General features: G+C 45.2%; 1 protein-coding gene across 5 annotated transcripts in view; it reads left to right on the top strand.

Annotated features, from left to right (window-relative positions):
• Msra (methionine sulfoxide reductase A) overlaps positions 1-18,376 on the top strand; it is a 320,628-nt gene that overhangs the window by 219,531 nt on the left and 82,721 nt on the right. For all 5 annotated transcript variants that reach the window (XM_051160698.1, XM_051160697.1, XM_051160696.1 and 2 more), the window contains one exon: positions 11,512-11,618. In XM_051160698.1, coding sequence (XP_051016655.1) covers positions 11,512-11,618 — 107 coding nt within the window. The remainder of the gene's footprint in view (positions 1-11,511; positions 11,619-18,376) is intronic.

The following is an 18,376-nucleotide window of genomic DNA, read 5'->3' as shown; positions in this document are numbered from 1 at the left end:
GCATTTGAAAATTTTGCACTTGAGCAATAAAATATGAAGCCAGAAGAACTATTGCACTTCATGCGAGAGCCCTAAATTAGGTAAGGAGAAGATCAGGGCTGATAGCGTTGATGGGAACTGGAGTTCCTAGGCTCCAGTAATGGCAGGCCAAGCCATTCAGTTCAGCTCACACACTGAAAACAACTTAAAATGTTGGATAAAATATTTAGAACACACTGAAAACATCACAACAAACAGCTGACAACTATTAGGAATGAACTGATTAAGATGAAAGGAAGCAGGAAACAAGACAGGCAGAAGAGGACTGAGGACACCAGAAAAGGTGGGGATTGGGGTCCTTACTAAAGACGTGGAAGATGTGAGAAGCTCAGAACCCTTAACTTATTGGACACATAGGAAGCACTGCATTGTACCTGGAAGTGGCCTGCCTTCTTAGTCATACACAGAACATACACTAGGCCAGAAAAGGATTAGTGTGGCCAAAGTATTTAAAATCACATAGATTAGAACTCTCTTACCATTGTAACGTTCTACTAGAAATCAGTTGTAGAAAGTAATCCAGAAAAATCCTCTTAAGTTAAAAAGAAAATTTCATTTCTAACCATCTTAGCATTTTAGTTTGCATGTGAAATGTCCCCCACAGGCTCCTATGTGTGAACATTTGATCCTCAACAGGTGGCTCTGTTTTTGTGGGGTTGTGGAGCCTTTAGGAGGTGAGGGCTAGCAGGAGGAAGTGGCTTGCTCGGGCAGGCCTTGAAGCTTACAGTGTGATCCTGCTTCTTGTCCTGTCTCTGCTTCCTGATCTACAGTGAGGTAAGCAAGCAGATATGGAAAGTTTTGCCACCATGTCTTTCTCGACTTTGAGGGACTGTTTCCCCTCAAGCCACAAGCCAAAATAAATCCTTTTAAAGTTGTTTCTTGTGTTGGGTGTGGTGGTGCGTGCCTTTAATCCCCGCACTCTGGGAGGCAGAGGCAGGCAGATCACTGTGAGTTCGAGGCCAGCCTGGTCTACAAAGCGAGTCCAAGGCAGCCAAGGATAACACAAAGAGACCCTGTCTTAAAAAACAAACAAATAAACAAAGAGTTGTTTCTTGTTTTGCTGACAAGAAAAATCACCACTAACCATAGTTATTAAGAATAAATTATAAACGAAGTTAGAACACATTTTAATGAGGTGATGATTCAGATGCAAGTTCACAGGGCACGACTAACCAGATCTTAAGCCCATCTGTGAGGAGGGCATCTATACCACAAAACAACCTCAAACAGAGGAAAGAGATAGGTAAGAACATAAGCCAATGATGTGGAGTTCAAACCAGCTGCAGAGATGACCACGAAAGCCAAGACTTTACAAATGTATGTGCAACTGGTAAAACGTTAGAACAGTCGGTCAACAACAGCAACAACAAAATAAGACAGAGAGTCCCAGGATGAAGAGTAAAAAAAAAAAAAAAAAAAAAAATGGAATCTCACTGCAGACACCAGAGACATCGGCAGACTCAGAGGACATCTGGAGCGATGGACTTAAGAAAGTTACATGGAAAAGAAGCCCCTTAAAAACAGAGCCCCAAAAGTGAAATGAGCCTGGGATCCTTAGAGAAGAAATTGAATCCATACTTGGGAGCATCAGATGCTTTGGTGAGGAGTTTTTACCAACACTCAACAGAGAAATGGTTGCTGTCTTGTGGGATGTCTTCTAAACTCTGAAGAGAATGGAAGTTTGTTCCTTGCCTCCCTGTAGTCTTGATACTCAAATCTGAGCACACAAGAAAGCAAAATCACAGGACGGCCTTACCAAGGAACACATATGCAGAAGGCCTCAGTGGACTGTGGGCAAACTGAAATCAGTGGCAACTTGAAGACAGTGTCCGTGACCAAGTGGATCCCAGAGCACATGATTCAGCATTTCAGTGTTTACCAGGGAAACTGAACACAGTATCCCCTGGGCAGATTAAAAGATGAACATGGCGTCCAGAGTCACTGCCATCAACATTTCTTAGTATTCACAAATGAGAAAAGCATAGAAAAGAGTCTGTACAAAGCCCTACTGTGTGCATGCATGTTACTTAACAGCGACGTGTTGGGGCAACTGCTATAGTTTTGTTTGTTATGGTTCTTCAGAACTCACTCTGTAGCCCAGGGCAGCCTGGAACTCATCATGTAGCCCAAGCTAGCTTCAAAGTCACAAATGCTACTATTAGAGATGTGAGCCACCAGTCCCAGCTCCGTTACAACCTCCAATCTGCCTTGTACTGGTGTGGGTGGGGACCTTCCTTCAGACTGAAGTCCAGGAGAGAAGCAAAGTGAATGACTGAGTACAGCTCACTTCTTCCCAGTTCTCGGTTTTCCTCAGCTCTTAGTGGTCATGTGACTGAGTTCTGACCAATGGGATGTGGTTAAAAAAAACAAATGACATCTGCTACCTCCTGTTAACTCCTAAAACTCCTACTTAGCCTTTGAGCTCTAAAAGTGAGCACCCGGGGAAGTAATCAACCAGAGATATATCAGCTTCCAGGAGCCTAGACTCACTCCCAGGCACTCAAGAAGCAGGAGGGTTGGTTAGCAGCCCCTTTTTACTAAATGCACTTTGCACAAGCAAAAAGAAAACTATTAGGCTATTAGGTTCAGCCACAAGAATTTCAAAAAGAGATTCCCTGAAGATAAGCATCATTAACACATCTCTAATAGTGTTCACTTTGCTGTGGGGCAGCTGGAAGATCCAGTAAGGGGCTTGTGAACACGTCATTGCTCTTAGACTGTTTCGTAAATTTAGTACAAGCCCCAGTGAAACCCTACCGTCCTGCGGCTGCTTTATTGCTATTCTTACTCTCTCCTCTTCAACCCCCTCCTTAAAAAAAGATTTCCAGTATTTATAAAAGGAAATGTTTTCTTATGTAACAACAAGAGCACACAAGCCTTTTCTTCTGTGTGTCTTGCGTCACTGTAAAGCTGCACCTGCTAAGCTGCTCTGCGTTGGATCTGGGGGTGGATAAACAATGCAGGGAGAGAAGTAAGCAGTGGATGTGCCTGAGACCAGAGAGGAGGATGGACACCATCAGCACTTCAGAAGTTGCAGAGAGGATAGCTTAATTAATAAAGAACATTTTTTAGGGGGCGGTGGCAGGGTGAGATTCTTTTCTTATGGAGAAAAATCAGTTGAGTTTCTGCCTCAACAACAAAACAACAACAACAACAAAACCCAAAAAAACCAAACCAAAACAAAACAAAAAAACCAAAAACCCCCAAAACGTCCAATTTCTTGTACATTTAAGTCATAAAAGCCAAAGGTAAACTATGCAGAACTTTAGGTGAATGACTTCATTGTGATGTGGGGTTGGAAGTGTTTCCTATAAAAGGAACCAAAAGCGATAACCAAAAAGGCAAAATAAGTTTGATCAACTCATCCACCTCAAAATCTAGGCTTAACATAAAGCACTGTAGGGACTGGAACCATGGCTCAACAGTTAAGAGCACTTGCTGCTCTTACGAAGGACCCAGGTTCGGTTCCCAGTGCATCATGGTAGCTCATAGCCACCTGTAACTGTAGTTGCACAGGACCTATACCTTCTGGCTGCTGAAGGCACCAGGTGTCCATGAAGGCAAACACTCAGACACATAATTTAAATATAAATAAAAATTAAACCAAACCCTTGAAGAGAAAATGCCAAGAGTGATGAGATCATATCTGATAACAGATTTATATCCAGGGTATTTAAAATATATGAAGTTGATCTTTTAGAAACACAGATTACTGCAAAGGAATGTGGCCAAGGTACGCAGCAGAGAAGCATAAAATTAAAAACAACATCATTATCAATTAGGAAAATACAAATTAAGACAAAGTGAGAGTACATCGTGAACCAAGCTGACTGACAGAAAGTAGAATATCAGACTCGAGCCCATCCTATAAGTTGGCAGTGCTCAGAGCGTCGGGACTCTGAATAGAGTGACAAAGGCTTTGCAAATCAGGGCCACTGTTCCAGAAAGTGGTTACATACAGTCACATTGAAGACCTGCAAATCCCACTCACCAACAGCCCCATTTCCTGCTATGTAGCCATGAGAACATCGTGTATACATGTAGCAGGGTGCATGTTGAGAATGCTCTTGGCAGCCCCCAGCTGCACATGCTCATCACAGGATGAATGCACCCATAGTTGGTGGGGACTCATTCAAGAGATGGTCTGAAGCCAAAGAATGAAAACAAACAAACAAACAAACAAACACGTGAGGTTGAAACCACCATACTTTTTTATTTGTATAAATTTCAAAGATAAACCTCCCCCCCCCCCAAGAAAAACTATTAAAAAAAAAAAAAAAGGCGGGACGTGGTGGCACACACTTTTAATCCCAAAACTTGGGAGGCAGAGGCAGGTGGATCGATGTGAGTTCGAGGCCAGGCTGGTCTACAAAGTGAGTCCAGGACAGCCAAGGCTACACAGAGAAACCCTGTCTCGGAAAAAACAAGCAAACAAACAAACAAACATATAGGCCAAACTAAACTAGAAGGCACTGTCATTAGAAGAGGCAAGCAGGGGACAGTGACACTCTATTTCTATTTCTTCTTCTTTTTTTCCCCTCCAAGACAGGGTTTCTCTGTACAGCCTTGGCTATCCTGGACTCACTTTGTAAACCAAGCTGGCTTCCAACTCACAGTGATCCACCTGCCTCTGCCTCCCTGAGCGCTGGGATTAAAGGTGTGCGCCACCGTGCCCAGCAGCACTCCATTTCTTTATGTTGGTGGTCTTTATCTGAGCGTCCACTTGATGATAATAAATAATGATACCATCATATTACTGTAACACTGAAGTGCCCATTTGAATAAATCGTGTACTATGTTCTGTGTACTTTGGTACATGTGTATACATGCTTTACATACTTTTCAGTATTAAATCTTGTCTTAGTTTCGTTTCCTGTTGCTGTGTTAAAATAACCTGACAAAAACAACTTAAGGGAGAAAGAGCTTATTTTTGTCACAGTCCAAGGTGCAATCCATCATGGCAGGGAAGCCAAGGCGGTAGGAGTGCTTGAAGCAGCTGTCAGATCGCACTGATAGTCAGCGATGGAGAGTGCTGGTTGTGTGGTTGCTAATGCTTAGCTCACTTTCTCCATTTTATGCCATGCGTGCTTGCTTGGTGTTGTTTCTGTAAGCGTCCTGAAAAATCTCACTGGTGGTGGTGATCTGTAGCGATCACTGATGGCCTGTGTTGGTGTTACGCGTGCACACCACTGTGCTCCAGCCTTTTGGTGGGTACCAGAGATGGAACTCAGGGCCTCATGCTACAGCAGCAAGCACTTTACTTCCTGCACCGTCTCCTCGGGCTTTGTAAACTATTTTGATGCCCTCCCTACCTCCCTTTTGATGAAACAAGGGCTATCCATTCATTTTCTCATTTTACATTTAAAATGAGCTGTCAGCTAAAATTGACAGACTTAATTTTCCAGTCAGGTAGAGTGAGACTATTCAATATTCATGGGGTTCATCTCAAACACCTAAGAGAAAGGGCAGGTGTGCCAAGAAGAGCTCTTGGGTGGCAGGAAGAAGCTCTGTGTCATGGGGAGTCATGGGGAGAGAAGGGATAGAGGGGAGAGAGAGAGAGAGAGAGAGAGAGAGAGAGAGAGAGAGAGAGAGAGAGAGAGAGAGAGAGAGAGAGAGAGAAAAGAAGAAGAAGAAGAAGAAGAAGATGGTGATGAAGAGAGGAGAGATAGAGAAAGAGGAGAGAGAGAGAGAAGAGAAGAGAGAGAGGAGAGAGGAGAGAGAGAGAATTGTGCTGGAGCACTGTGGTGCTGGAGCACTGTGGTGCTGGAGCACTATGGTGTCCTCTCCCAAGGATATCCTGCTTTCCAGCCCCAGGGAGGAGGCAATGCTGGGATGAGCTGTGTGAGCTGTGGTCTTCTGTGCCACTGCAGTGTGCAGACTTTCAATGCCATCTCTGTGGACACAAACTAGTGGGTCAGTTCTTAAGCAAGGAGTAGAAGACCAGCTTTCCATGTGTATGAACTGACTGTAGTTCTGAGCCATTCCTCAGTGATTTTCCTTTCCATTGTGGTAGATTTTGAAGAAGCACCTGGAGGCATTGAGAATTTTGTAGATTGAGCCATAGCTTCTAAGCCCCTTCCCATGAGGAGTCAACCACAGGACATCGATGCACCATCCTAAGTGGGGCGGGGTGGTATATATGACTATGGACTTTCACTGAGAATGACAGAATGCGAAAAACAATGGAATGCAAAGGCAGGCTGTAAATCGGTTTGAACGAGAACAGAATTAATTGGTGACTATCGTAGAGTCAGCATGCCTGATGCAGTGCCTGAGGCAGGGATTCAGTGCCTATGACTGGAGCAGAACAGAGGGGTGAAGGGAGAACCTGTAAAGGAAGTGAGAGCAGTCAAGAGGGAAGGAGAAGTTAAGTGAGGATGTGGTCTCGGGGGAGGTCTTGGGTCCAAGCATAGTGGAGTTAGGGAGGTCAGGAGGTATGGCCATGTGACCAGGTTCTGACCAATAAGGTGTAAGTGAGGATGGAGAATGAATCTTCTAGGAAGGCTGTCTAACGATGGATGAAGTCAAGGTAGGCTGGTGGCTCGCTGGGTTGAAGGCACTTGCCATGAAAGCTTGGAGACATGAGTTTGATACCCCAGAACCCACATAAGGGTGAAGGAGAGAACTGACTCTACAAAGTTGTCCTCTGTCCCTCACACATGTACCATGGCATGTACATGTCCTCCACACATCATACATACACAGATGCAACAACAGCAGCAGCAACAACAGCAACAATAAATAAAAATACTATAGATAAAGATGCAGGAAGTGAGAGGTTTTGTCTGTTCCCTTTTCCTTTTCCTCCCCTCTCTTAGTCTGCACTTTGGCCATGGCAGGTTACAGGACCAGAGGACGATGTTTGTCCTTGAGAGTGAAGCCACATGCCAAAAATAATTGAGTGAAAAAAGAATCTGAGTCCCTGGATGACCATGGAGCCACCCTACTCCAATAAAATTTCACTTATTTAACTGAAAAAGACGCACAATTCTATCTTGTTCCATCATATTTATCTTCGTCCCTGGTAATGAATGCTGTTTCCATGGGCACCATGAGACAAGACAGATGCACAGAGATTCCTGGGCAGTGTGGTAGCCACACTGGTCACCAGCAAGAACTAGGTGCTACTTTTATGCTTCTCTTTTCTCATGCCCAGATTTTTAAATAAGAAGCTAAAAAGACCTTTTGTGATTTTCTTTATAAAGTTGAAAGCCTTAGGTCTAAACTGTACATACTAATTTAAATGTTCACTAAGCCCAAGTCTGTTGTTTTAGATTTTAAAAGTCACTTAAAATGCTGCCTTGGAACACTCAGTTTTTTTTTTTTTAAAGATTTATTTATTTATTATTATGTATACAATGCTCTGCCTGCATGTGGGATGTCTTCATCAAACTCCTTTCCCCAGGGCTCAGGGAACTATTTGGAAAAGGAGATAGAAGGGCTGTAAGGGTCAGAGCTATGGATGATACCATGGAAACAGTGTCTTCCAGACATGGCGGACTCTCTCACATACAAATACACAGAGACTGTGGCAGCATGCACAAGGCCTGCACAGATTCAAGCCAGATGGAGTTTCAGCACTAAAAGAAGAAAGTATACCTACGTTCCCGTTCATAACCAGGAAGTTATCTCCAATTGACACCCACTTGCAGAGGAAACATTCTTTTTCTACAATGGAGTCTCACAGGATATACAAACTTAAGAGCAAGCCTCAAGCCCAGCAGTAGATGCTGACAGAAAACGACCTCAGTGGTCTTTGTGTGTGTGTGGTGTGTGTGTGTGTGTATACACCTTTGTATTTGTGTGTGTTTCTTGTGTCTTTGTTTTCATTATTCCTTTTTTTAAAATTGCTTGTTAGTTTTTAAAAGAGATAGAATGAATCGAGTTGGAGGGGTGTGGAGGGGTATGATCTGGGAGGGACTGAGGGGGGGTGTGGAGGGGTATGATCTGGGAGGGACTGAGGGAGGGGTGGGGAGGGGTATGATCTGGGAGGGACTGAGAGAGAAGTGGGGAGGGGTATGATCTGGGAGGGACTGAGGGAGGGGTGGGGAGGGGGCATGATCTGGGAGGGACTGAGGGAGGGCTGGGGAGGGGGATGATCTGGGAGGGACTGAGGGAGGGCTGGGGAGGGGGATGATCTGGGAGGGACTGAGGGAGGAGTGGGGAGGGGGATGATCTGGGAGGGACTGAGGGAGGAGTGGGGAGGGGGCTTGATCTGGGAGGGACTGAGGGAGGGGTGGGTAAGGTATATGATCTGGGAGGAATTGAGGGAGGGGTGGGGAGGGGGGATGATCTGGGAGGGACTGAGGGAGGAGAAAGATCAGAGCATATGATATAAAAATATTTTCAATTCAAAATGCTGTTTGACAAAAACGAATTTTAAAAAATCTTGTATTCTCTTGAGTTCAGAGAAAGTCAGTATGCAAAGTGTGTGAATGTGAAATTATAAACGTAATAATAAAAGTTAAAATTAAATGTATACATTAAAACAAAACCACACCAGTGACCATGGGACTTAGTGAATACAAACACAAATCTGTGTGTGGAGGACCTCCACGATTCCTTTGGAGCTGCTGGTCTGCAACCTCCTATGGCTCCCACCTCTCCCCGCTCAGCTGCCTTGAACACAAAGGCTGTACAGAAAGATATTGGACTCATGGTCCGTTAACATAAGCATGGTCTCAGCCAGAGGCAGTTTTGCTCCCTAGGGGACATGTAGCAATATACAGAGATATTTTTGTGTGTCACAACTGGGTGGGCATCGAAGGATAGGCCTGTGTCCAAGAATGCATGGGGCCGGGCAAGGACTGACGACGCTGTGCTCAGGGTGTGAGCGGTGCCGAGGCTGAAGTGGCCGTGTATAGAGAGCACCCGTTGTGTTTTACCAGTGAGGGCTTACTTTCAAGATACTAATTGATTTCTTCACTACCTCCCCGCCACGCCGCCCCTCAGTGACCTAGTTAACACTCTCCCTAGCTGCCAGTTTATTAGCTCCTGGTGGGTACCAGTTAACGGGAGGTCGACATTCACATTTCTGTTGTCTCCTGGGGTGCTGTGACTTAATGCTCAGGAGTTGAACACATTTACAATCTAAGCCCAACAGATTGTTTGAAGGAGGCTTTGATTTGTGTTTTGAAAGCTTTTCTAAGGAATAGCACATGGAGAAGAGGTGGTCAGTGTGCTGGCCCTTGGAAAACCGAAAGACGGCCTCAGCAAGTTGGAACTCTCAGGCTAGCATGCATCTGTGAACATAAGTGTGTTTTATAGGAGCGACTTACAGACCGTGCTCACTTTCTTCATCCTCATTTGCTCCAATAATGAATGAAAGTGACGCCCCTGGCTTTGTTCCTGGAGAGAGGAGTGAGGTGTGGAGGAGCTTGGAGGCAGCAATGGAGTCAGATGGTGAGATGAACGCCGCTGTAAGATAACCCGCAGGACAAGGCTCTGCCAGCTCACTCGCTCAGTCTGCACACTGCGTCAGTGACTTCTTCATCACCACAACCAAAGTGGGGTTACAGACTTAGCTCTGTTGTCTCTGAGCCCCATGGTGCAGACAGAGCGTAAGACCGAGGATGCTCACCCTTGGACAGAGGACAAGGCACAATGGGCTCAGGAATAAACAAGCCCCTCCCCGAGTTACTTACTTCCTGCAGCCACAGGAAGTACAGTTTCTAGAACATTCCACAACCCTGCCAGCAGCTAGGAACCAAACATCAAACACATTTGTCTGTGCGGGATGTTTCATACTCGCGTCACAGCGACAGTCCACTGAGAAGCGTTTGTGTCCGGCTGTGGGACAGGGTCCGGCAGCAGATCGCACCACACTCTTGCTGTATTCATCTCCTTAGGGTGGAAGGCATTGGCGAAGGGCTGCAGGAAACAAAGGAAGGGCTGGGAGGTGCCCAGTAAGACATGGATTATCCCAGAGTTGGAAGGAGGGCCGCTCATGCCAGGAGATCAAGAGAAAAGTGAGGCCAGCGACAGAGAAACAGTGGGCAGGGGCCAGGTCACATGAATGCTGGTGGGAATGTGGCATATGTCACTGAAGCCTGGAAGGGGTGAGGGACCAAAGATGCAGCCTTGCAGACGGTCAACGGGAATGAGAGGGCTCAGGGCAGCAAAGGGCCCCCTGAGTTCATCAGTGAGGAGGACCAGGGAGAAGCAAATGGCGGCAAAGTGGTTAGCATGTATGAAGGACTTCAGTCAGAGCACTGCTGTTGTGGGATAGTTAAGGACTAAAGAAGCAGGGAAGTCTGGGAGAACAAGGGCAAATGGATAAAACTAGATGTAAGTAAATCATTCTTCGATTCGATTCGAACTCTTATCAAATCTGATGCAGTTGTGTGAAGTTTTAGTCAGAGTCCATTTGTGTGTGTGTGTGTGTGTGTGTGTGTGTGTCGTCTGTGTGTCTGTGTGCTGGGAATTTTAACTCAGATCCTCACACTTAGACAGCATTCTTAGCCCACCGAGCCATCTCCCCAGCTCTAGAGTCAATTTTTACTAGGCTGTTGGTCGGGGGAGCAATGTATTACAGTGTTAAATACACCTCTCTTGCCTGCCAAACAAAACGAACAATCTTCAGTTTACCTTTGTCCCTGAGCCCTTGGTCTTAACTGTAATGATTATTAAAACGTACATTTAAATACTACTTATGCAAAGACTTCTGCTTATCCTCAAGAAAGCACTAGGGGGCTGGCTGGGCCCTTCTCTGCTGTTTGCATAAGTGCCCCCCAGATGTGTGTGTGTGTGTGAAGACTCCCAATTTATGGCACTATTGGGAGGTGGTGAGACTTTTAGGAGGTGGGGCCTGGTGGAAGTTAGGTCACTGGGGGCATCCTCTTAAAGGGGATATTGGGACCTCAGCTCCTCCCTGTCCTCCTGTTTGTGAGGTGAGCACTCTGAGATTGGGAGCCAGCACCATGCTACCCTCCTCACAGGCGGGTTTCTCTGGGGTATTTGCTGCAGTGATGAGAACCGACCCTTCTAGAGCACACCACCCAACACAGTAGGGGCAAAGGAGTAAATTCTCCATTAAGTGCTTGCATATAAAATTATCGTTTATGGAGCATCCAGCAGATAAATTTACCTAAGATCAGAGATATTTGTTATAATTAAAGACTTCTTTTTAAAAAAATTATATACATGTGGGGAAATGGTATGTGCACACTGAGTGCAGGTGCCCACAGGGGCATAGGAGTCCCCTGGAGCTTAAGTTATAGGTGGTGAGCCACCCTACATGGGTGACAGCAGCTGAATTCAGGTCCTCTGTAAAAGCAAGACACTCACATAACTGAACCACCTCCCCAGCCTTCTTTACTACAGTTAAAACAGATATATTTAATTCCTGTTTCAAGAAATTGATATCAAGACAAAATTAAAATAAGCACTTGGTAGAATGGGTCACAGCAAGCACATCCATCGGTGCCAGCACTATTGTCCAGCAGTCCCATAATCCTCTGTTCTCACCCTCAGGCATGCGCCAAGGCAATGACCGCGGCACCCAGTACCGATCGGCAGTCTATCCCACCTCTGCTGCGCAGATGGAAACAGCCCTGAGATCCAAAGAGGAGTACCAGAAGGTAGGACCCCCATAACATTGGCCTCCCCAGGCCTGTGTGACCTGGGCTAGCTCAGTGTTAGAGAGAAGTTTGGCTTTGACCACCTGCGACCATAACCCCAGGCATGTGTTTTAGCCGTTTCCGCCAGTCTCTGAGCAGGGCCATTGCACCAAAGAAATGTTCGTAGTGCAAGTCTAAGATGTGTATTTGTCTTTAAAATCAACTCATCCTGGTGACTAACTATGTGATGCCGTCTCTCAGTCAGAATCAGTTTACCCCACAGATGTTGCTTGTCTGTCTTCTGCAGCTGGCCCCTGGAATCAAGGCAGTGGCAAAGGGGGCTTCTCCTGGGGCCTGATGGAAGGACTGGTCCAGGTGCCTTTTCCTGTAAATATCATGTGCTCAGGCCTGCTTTTATAAGGACACTGGCCCTGCTCGATTCAGGCTAACCCTGGTGCCCTCATGTAACTATATGAGTTCTGTGAAGACCCAACTCCAAACAGGTTGTGTTCTAAGAGCTTAAGGCTCCAGCAGATCCTTTCTAGAAGACAGATCAACCCGTGATATGTACTTTCCATTGCCAGCAACAGCCAACTTAATTATAATAAAAGCATTTACCAGGAATATGTACGTTATACAATGAAATAATCGTCTTCATTATCAATTCTATAATCTGTTTGAAACATCTCCTCCAGTAGAGATCTGGTTCTCTTAAAAACAACTTGGGTTGCTTTAATTTTTAGAGTTCTGTGATGATACTCAAATTTTAATTAAGATATTTTCTGATTTAACAATAGGGCCAGTAGATAACTCTGGTGCTATTGATAGTGTGGGACAGCCACCAGAGGTAGAGGGGGAGTGAGGAGCAGCCTGGATGCGGCCTGTTTGCTGTTAAGGTGTATGGCCTGGTCAGTTCCACTGTGACGAGAGATATGGCTGAGGAAGATGCGGAGAGTGTCCCCTCCTCTCAATCATAAGTAAATCTAAGGCTGTGAAATCGGCTTGGCTGACATGATAGGCAGCCTGGGGCACAGTCCCTGTGGCTGCTATCCATACGTTGTTCCCTCTGTGAGTCTGGGCTGAAGTTTGTGACATTTCTCTCACTTCTTTCTGGAGACTGTAACGTCAAGAGATCTTGATGTTGAACCAGGAACCAAAGTGTCTCGTGATGTACCTATGGGGGCAGGGGACAATAAGGCTATCTACATACCTGTACCTAAGCGGCCACTGTGATGTCTGTCTCAGCCTGAGTCCCACAAATGGCAGAGCTCAAGGGGCTTGTGTGTAAGGACTTTCAGGGATGGTTGGTGCCAGGAAACAGGATCAGAGGACAGGATGAGTAGAAGAGAGACAGAGTAAGGCCTGTGCTGGCCACTGCCAAGAACAGGTTTCTCAGGCCTCAAGGAATCACCTGTCATCCCCAGGAAGGAGCAGACGTCCCTGGGAACCATCATGCATGGTGTTGCCTTGGACTTCTGCCTGTGGAGACTTCATCTCATGGTAGGAGGTTAGAGGTATATGGCAGATGATGAGAAAGGCATTATTAGCTCCTAGAGCTGCAAACACTAAGAAGAGTCCCTTCAGGACAGGCCACAGCAGCAAGGTTTGTGGGAGATTCAAGTGAGCCACAGGGCCTGAAGTGAAGGAGAAGAAGTGCTGGGGTTAAGTGTGTGCATTCTAGTCTCATTTCTGTTGCCGTGATCACATATCCTGACCAAGAGCAACTCTGGAGAGAAACAAGTTTATTTGCCTTACAATTCCAAGTTAGTGTCTGTCGTCACTGAGAGATCAAGGCGGAAACTTGAGTCAGCTAGTCATTCTATAACAGTAGGGAGAGAAAAAAAATGCATGCATGCTGCCCCCTTTCTTGTTCTCAGTTAGCTTTGTCCTCTCTTACACAGTTCAGGACCTTCCTGCCCAGGGAATGGTGCTACCCACAGTGGACTGGGTCTTCCCTTATCAATAAGCTTAGTTAAGACAAACCCCGCACAGGCCAACGCAACATAGATAATCCGCCATTGAGACTCTCTTCCAAGCTAATTCTATGTTGTACCTAACTGACAACTAGAGTTAGCCATCACACTGTGTAAACAGCATCAGAAGCCATCATCCACAAAGTGTCCTGCTCCCACCAGCTCTACTCCCTAACCAAGAAACACTGCTAGCTCCAAGGGCTCAAAGCTGATCCCACCAGGGAGTTCTCTGAGTTTGTGATGGAGCTGAGGAAGAAAAGCTTGAGATGGCTTCCCAGCAGGACCTCCTGCTCTGATCATGCAGTCACGTGGGAGACAGCTTTCCATACAGAAGTTATAATCAGAGTGGCATGCAATACTTAAACAGCCTTATAAGGGCAGAGCTAGTCATAGGAGGATTGCAGCCACAGAAAAGGGTGCTTACTGGATGCCAATCACTCGTCTAATTTTGTATATAAATGAAATATTTTACAAACCTTTCATTATTCATCCACCAAATACCTATGTATCATCTCTCTGCCATTTAGCTATCATTTATATATCTGTCTGTCATTTACCATCTATTACCTATCTATAATCTATCTATCTATCTATAAATCTATCTATCTATCACCTATGTGTAGAAGCAGTAGTTACACTTTGACACAGTTTTATCTCTCTGTATCTTTGTTGAAAACTGCATGTGTTGCTGTGATTCTGAGACTTTGTCTCTGCTTTGGGAGGTTCTGTGGATTTCTGCTCATTCTCTTCTACCTGATGTAATATCTATAGGCCACACCTCCAAGTAAGTCAATAATTTGCCTAACTAAGAAAGGCGACACAATTGGCTTTTACTCAACAAAAAACCTGGTTTTGTTGTTGTTGTTGTTGCTGTTGTTACATTTGCCTTAAAAGTACTCTGACCTCCAGTGGGCCCCACACCATCTAGGTTAGTCCTAGATCCTGCCTTTTGTCTCCATAGCCAGAGGGCAGCCTGGATGGCCTTGCCTGTGTTTTATGTCAAGGCTGACCTTGGGCAAATTTCTGAAACGATAAAGATAATCGCTTTTAGGGGCATCATTTCTCCACAGTGCCAGTTAGGCCCTTACCCTCCATAATCTCAGCCCCAAACATCCAGGCTTATCCTAAGAGTAGATGCTCCTTCCACACATTCCACTGTCCTCTTTTCCCCTTCGGAGGTCGCCATTACAGGCCTCCGCCCTAGCCATTGATCTTCTCTGAGGCTGCAGGGACCCTCACGCACTAACTATAATGTTGACTGAGGTTACTAATTTGATAGTCTCTGCTAGTTTGTCCCCCAGTGACCTGCAGGAACCGGCTTCTTCAGCAACTTCTTTATATGTGGTGTTGGAGTGACTGCACTGTTTACCACAAGGCAGCCATTTGAACATAAAATTAGCTGATTTTATCACAGGGACCAATTGTTGAGCTAATTAGATGTGCGGGAGTGCTGAGGAGCCAGAAACCAAAAGTGATTTTCCCTCCAAACTGTGGTTTTCTGCAAAGTTGGCTGAGCTGTCAGTCCCAGGCCCACTGGCAATCTGAAGAAGAAATGTTCTCACTTCTGAGCTGGTGCTGTGGCGTGGAGGCAGGGAGGCCCAAGCAGGAGGGTCAGACCATCAGGAGTGAAACCCAAACTCCATGCTGGGTGTAATGGCCTTAGCAGGGCTGAGTTCTGCTGATTGGAACCTGCTAGCTACTTCCTGGCTTAGTTAGAGGAGGCCATTCAAGAAAATGGAAGTAGCATGGTCATCTTTTGAGGATGGCTTTGCAGTATGTTCCTAATCTTGTCTTTATGCTTAAGCCTCCATCCTTAAAGAGTCTTGTGGTGGGATTATTTGTAGGGAAATATTTGGAGAGGATAATCAGAGCGTAGCGTTGCTTGTGGATTATCATACCCCATGGACCGGTCTCTCAAGCGAGTCTGTCCTAAACCTACATCTTTCCATCCTCCCCTGAATGAATCAGGCCCTTGAGCAATGGAGAGGGAGAGCGATCAGCGTGGGATTCCCTCATACTCAAAATGTAACTTCTCTTTATTTAGGAATTAAGTATTTTAACCTCCAGTTGATTGTGGGTCTTTGAATTTAGAGGCAATAGATATGAAGAGAATTTTGGCCAATCATATGACCGAACCCATCCCAGCTCCTCAAGACTCATTAATGGAAAACATGGTTTCTTTGATTTTTTTTTTTTTTTTTTTTTTTTTTTTTGGTCGGGAGAGAGAAGGAAAATCAGGCTTTACCTCAGTGTACATTTTAGAGCATATTGGGATCTAATAAACACAAAAGCCTTTCTGGGGTATATTCTTAATTGCTACATTTCAAATATAAAGCGGTGTTTGAAAATCTTATCCACCCACCCACCCACCCATTCCTCCTTTCACCTACCCACCTGGCCTGTCCAGCCATCCATCTGTTTGCATAACCTCTATCCCATCAGTCTGTCTACCGACCTACTACCCTTTCTTCCATCTGTGCAGCCCTCTAGATCTTCAATATATAGCTATATTCTTTAATTAATTTCTATAAATTTTATCCTAATTTTCAATTATTTGGCAATGTATCACTTATCGTCTGTACATCAGATTATATGCAATACACTGTATAATTTAAAGAAAAACACCCCCCAAACATGCAAAACAGTATGTAGTGATTGATTCAAAACAGCCAGCAATGTTTAGAATAAAGGCTCATCTTTCATGACTTGGTTCTCTTCCCACTTAGATTGCAGCCAGATACTCACTAATGCCACATCTTCCCAGCGAGGCTCTTACATGCATGGTGGTGTGCGTGCGTGCATGCGTGTGTGTGTGTGTGTGTGTGTGTGTGTGTGTGTGTGTGTGTGTGTGTGTGTGTGTGTGTCTGAGAGGGGGACACAGAAAGAGAAAGAGACATAAAGATTGTATTCTCAAATAACCTCCCTATCTGTGCTACCAGTGGAATTTTTGCCACCTTGCTTTTGTGCAGTGCAATATGTAGTTGCAGCCCAAAGCCTGGGGTCTTTGAAGGAAGCTTTAGGATTTCTGGCTCCCTGAGAACCACAGGTTTGGATAGAGGTGCCCTTGCAGGGACTGCTGTCTTGTGGCCTTTATCTGGTGTTGCAAGGAGGTCAAAGTGTGCATGTTTATTCCCTCTACCTTCAAAAAAGACCTAACTTAACACTCCTGAAATAAAATAGCTCACCAGAGAACAATTGTGTAAAAAGTAATCCTAAGAGCTAGAGAATATTTGTGAAAGAAATCAATCTCTCTCTCTCTCTCTCTCTCTCTCTCTCTCTCTCTCTCTCTCTCTCTCTCTCTCTCTCTCCCCTACCCCCTTCCTTGTTCCCTCCCTTCCTCCCTCATCTCCTCCTCTCCCCTTCCTTCCTCTCTCTCCTCCCTCTCCTCTCTCCATCCTCTCTCTTTTCAAAATAACATTTGGATGGTTGACAAGAATGTTCTAGTACTGTCTTAGTTCCTATGTTTGAGTTTGAGTTAATTTCTTTGGGTAAGAAATTTCCCCACAGATTTTCTATAAGAATTAAATGTCATTATATATCTATTTTCTTTTCTCCCCTTCCTTTCTTCCAACACACACACACACACACACACACACACACACACACACACACACACACACACCCTACAGTGGCATTTACATCACATATGTAGTGATCTTGTGTGTGTGTGTGTGTGTGTGTGTGTGTGTGTATTTAAGCTGATTCCTTTTCACTTTTGGACCCCAAAATAGTTTTAATTATGTCAGCCCAACACAGAAATCCATTACATTCAATGATTATTCCATAATGCCAGTACTACCAGAGTACAGCCAGACTGGCAACATCCCCGACCCCAGGGGGTGCATATAGATCCTATGTGGCTCCTTCTAGGCATCTGTAGGCTGAAAATGACTTATCTCTTTCCCTTCCACAGTAAATTAATAAATTAATTACCTTATCAAATATTAATTACGTACTGATTAGCTGCTAGACTCATATTGTAGATGTTTTGAGCAGAGCTATGTGTAGAAAGATATTGGGAGGGCGGTTGTAACCAACCTGTCCCTGTGTTGTCCCTAGCACTCACCAGTCACACATACCCTTCCCTGAAGAGAATTCCCTAGGACCTACTCTGACATTTTCTGTTTTAAGCCATCCTTTTGGGGGCTCCCATTCATCTTTGTGTCCCTAGTGCCTGCAGCTGTGCTTGGCTCTTATCACATGGTCTGCAAATATTTGTTGACCTAAATTAAAGAGATTCGGGAGGTGAACAAGTCCATCATATTGTCTGTTATTATGGCTGTATGTATATTTCTGTCTTCTCTCCATTGAAGCTCCTCTGCTAAAGCCTTCCCCTCCCCCTTCCCTAGGGTGATGGTTTTTGATCTGGGTAATTTGGGTTAGATGAGATCATAAGGGTAGAACGCCAGTGGAGGGATTAATGTCCTTAGAAGAAAAGACACAGGCAGGCGTGATGGCGCCAATCCCAGCACTCAGAGAGACAGAAGCAGGTGGATCGCTGTGAGTTTGAGGACAGCCTGGTCTACAAAAGGAGTCCAGGATAGGCAAGGCTACACAGAGAAACCCTGCTTCAGAGAAAGGTACGGGGAGAGAGGGGGAGAAGGAGGAGGAGGAGGAGAAGAAGAGACAACACTAGACACCAGGGAGTTCCTCTCTTTCTCTTTACTCCCATGTTCAGAGAAGGTGTGTAAACACAATCTAACCATCTACAAGGCAGGAGAAGGAGCCTTGGGATATAACCTGCCTCTCTACACCTTGCCCTTTACCAAAGTCCACAGTTATGCTGTGTGCCTTTCCATCTGAGGT

This window comes from Acomys russatus, chromosome 18 (assembly GCF_903995435.1).
Source record: "Acomys russatus chromosome 18, mAcoRus1.1, whole genome shotgun sequence".
In the NCBI taxonomy this organism is placed as follows: Eukaryota; Metazoa; Chordata; class Mammalia; order Rodentia; family Muridae; genus Acomys; species Acomys russatus.
This window is presented reverse-complemented; position numbering and strand designations above follow the sequence as displayed.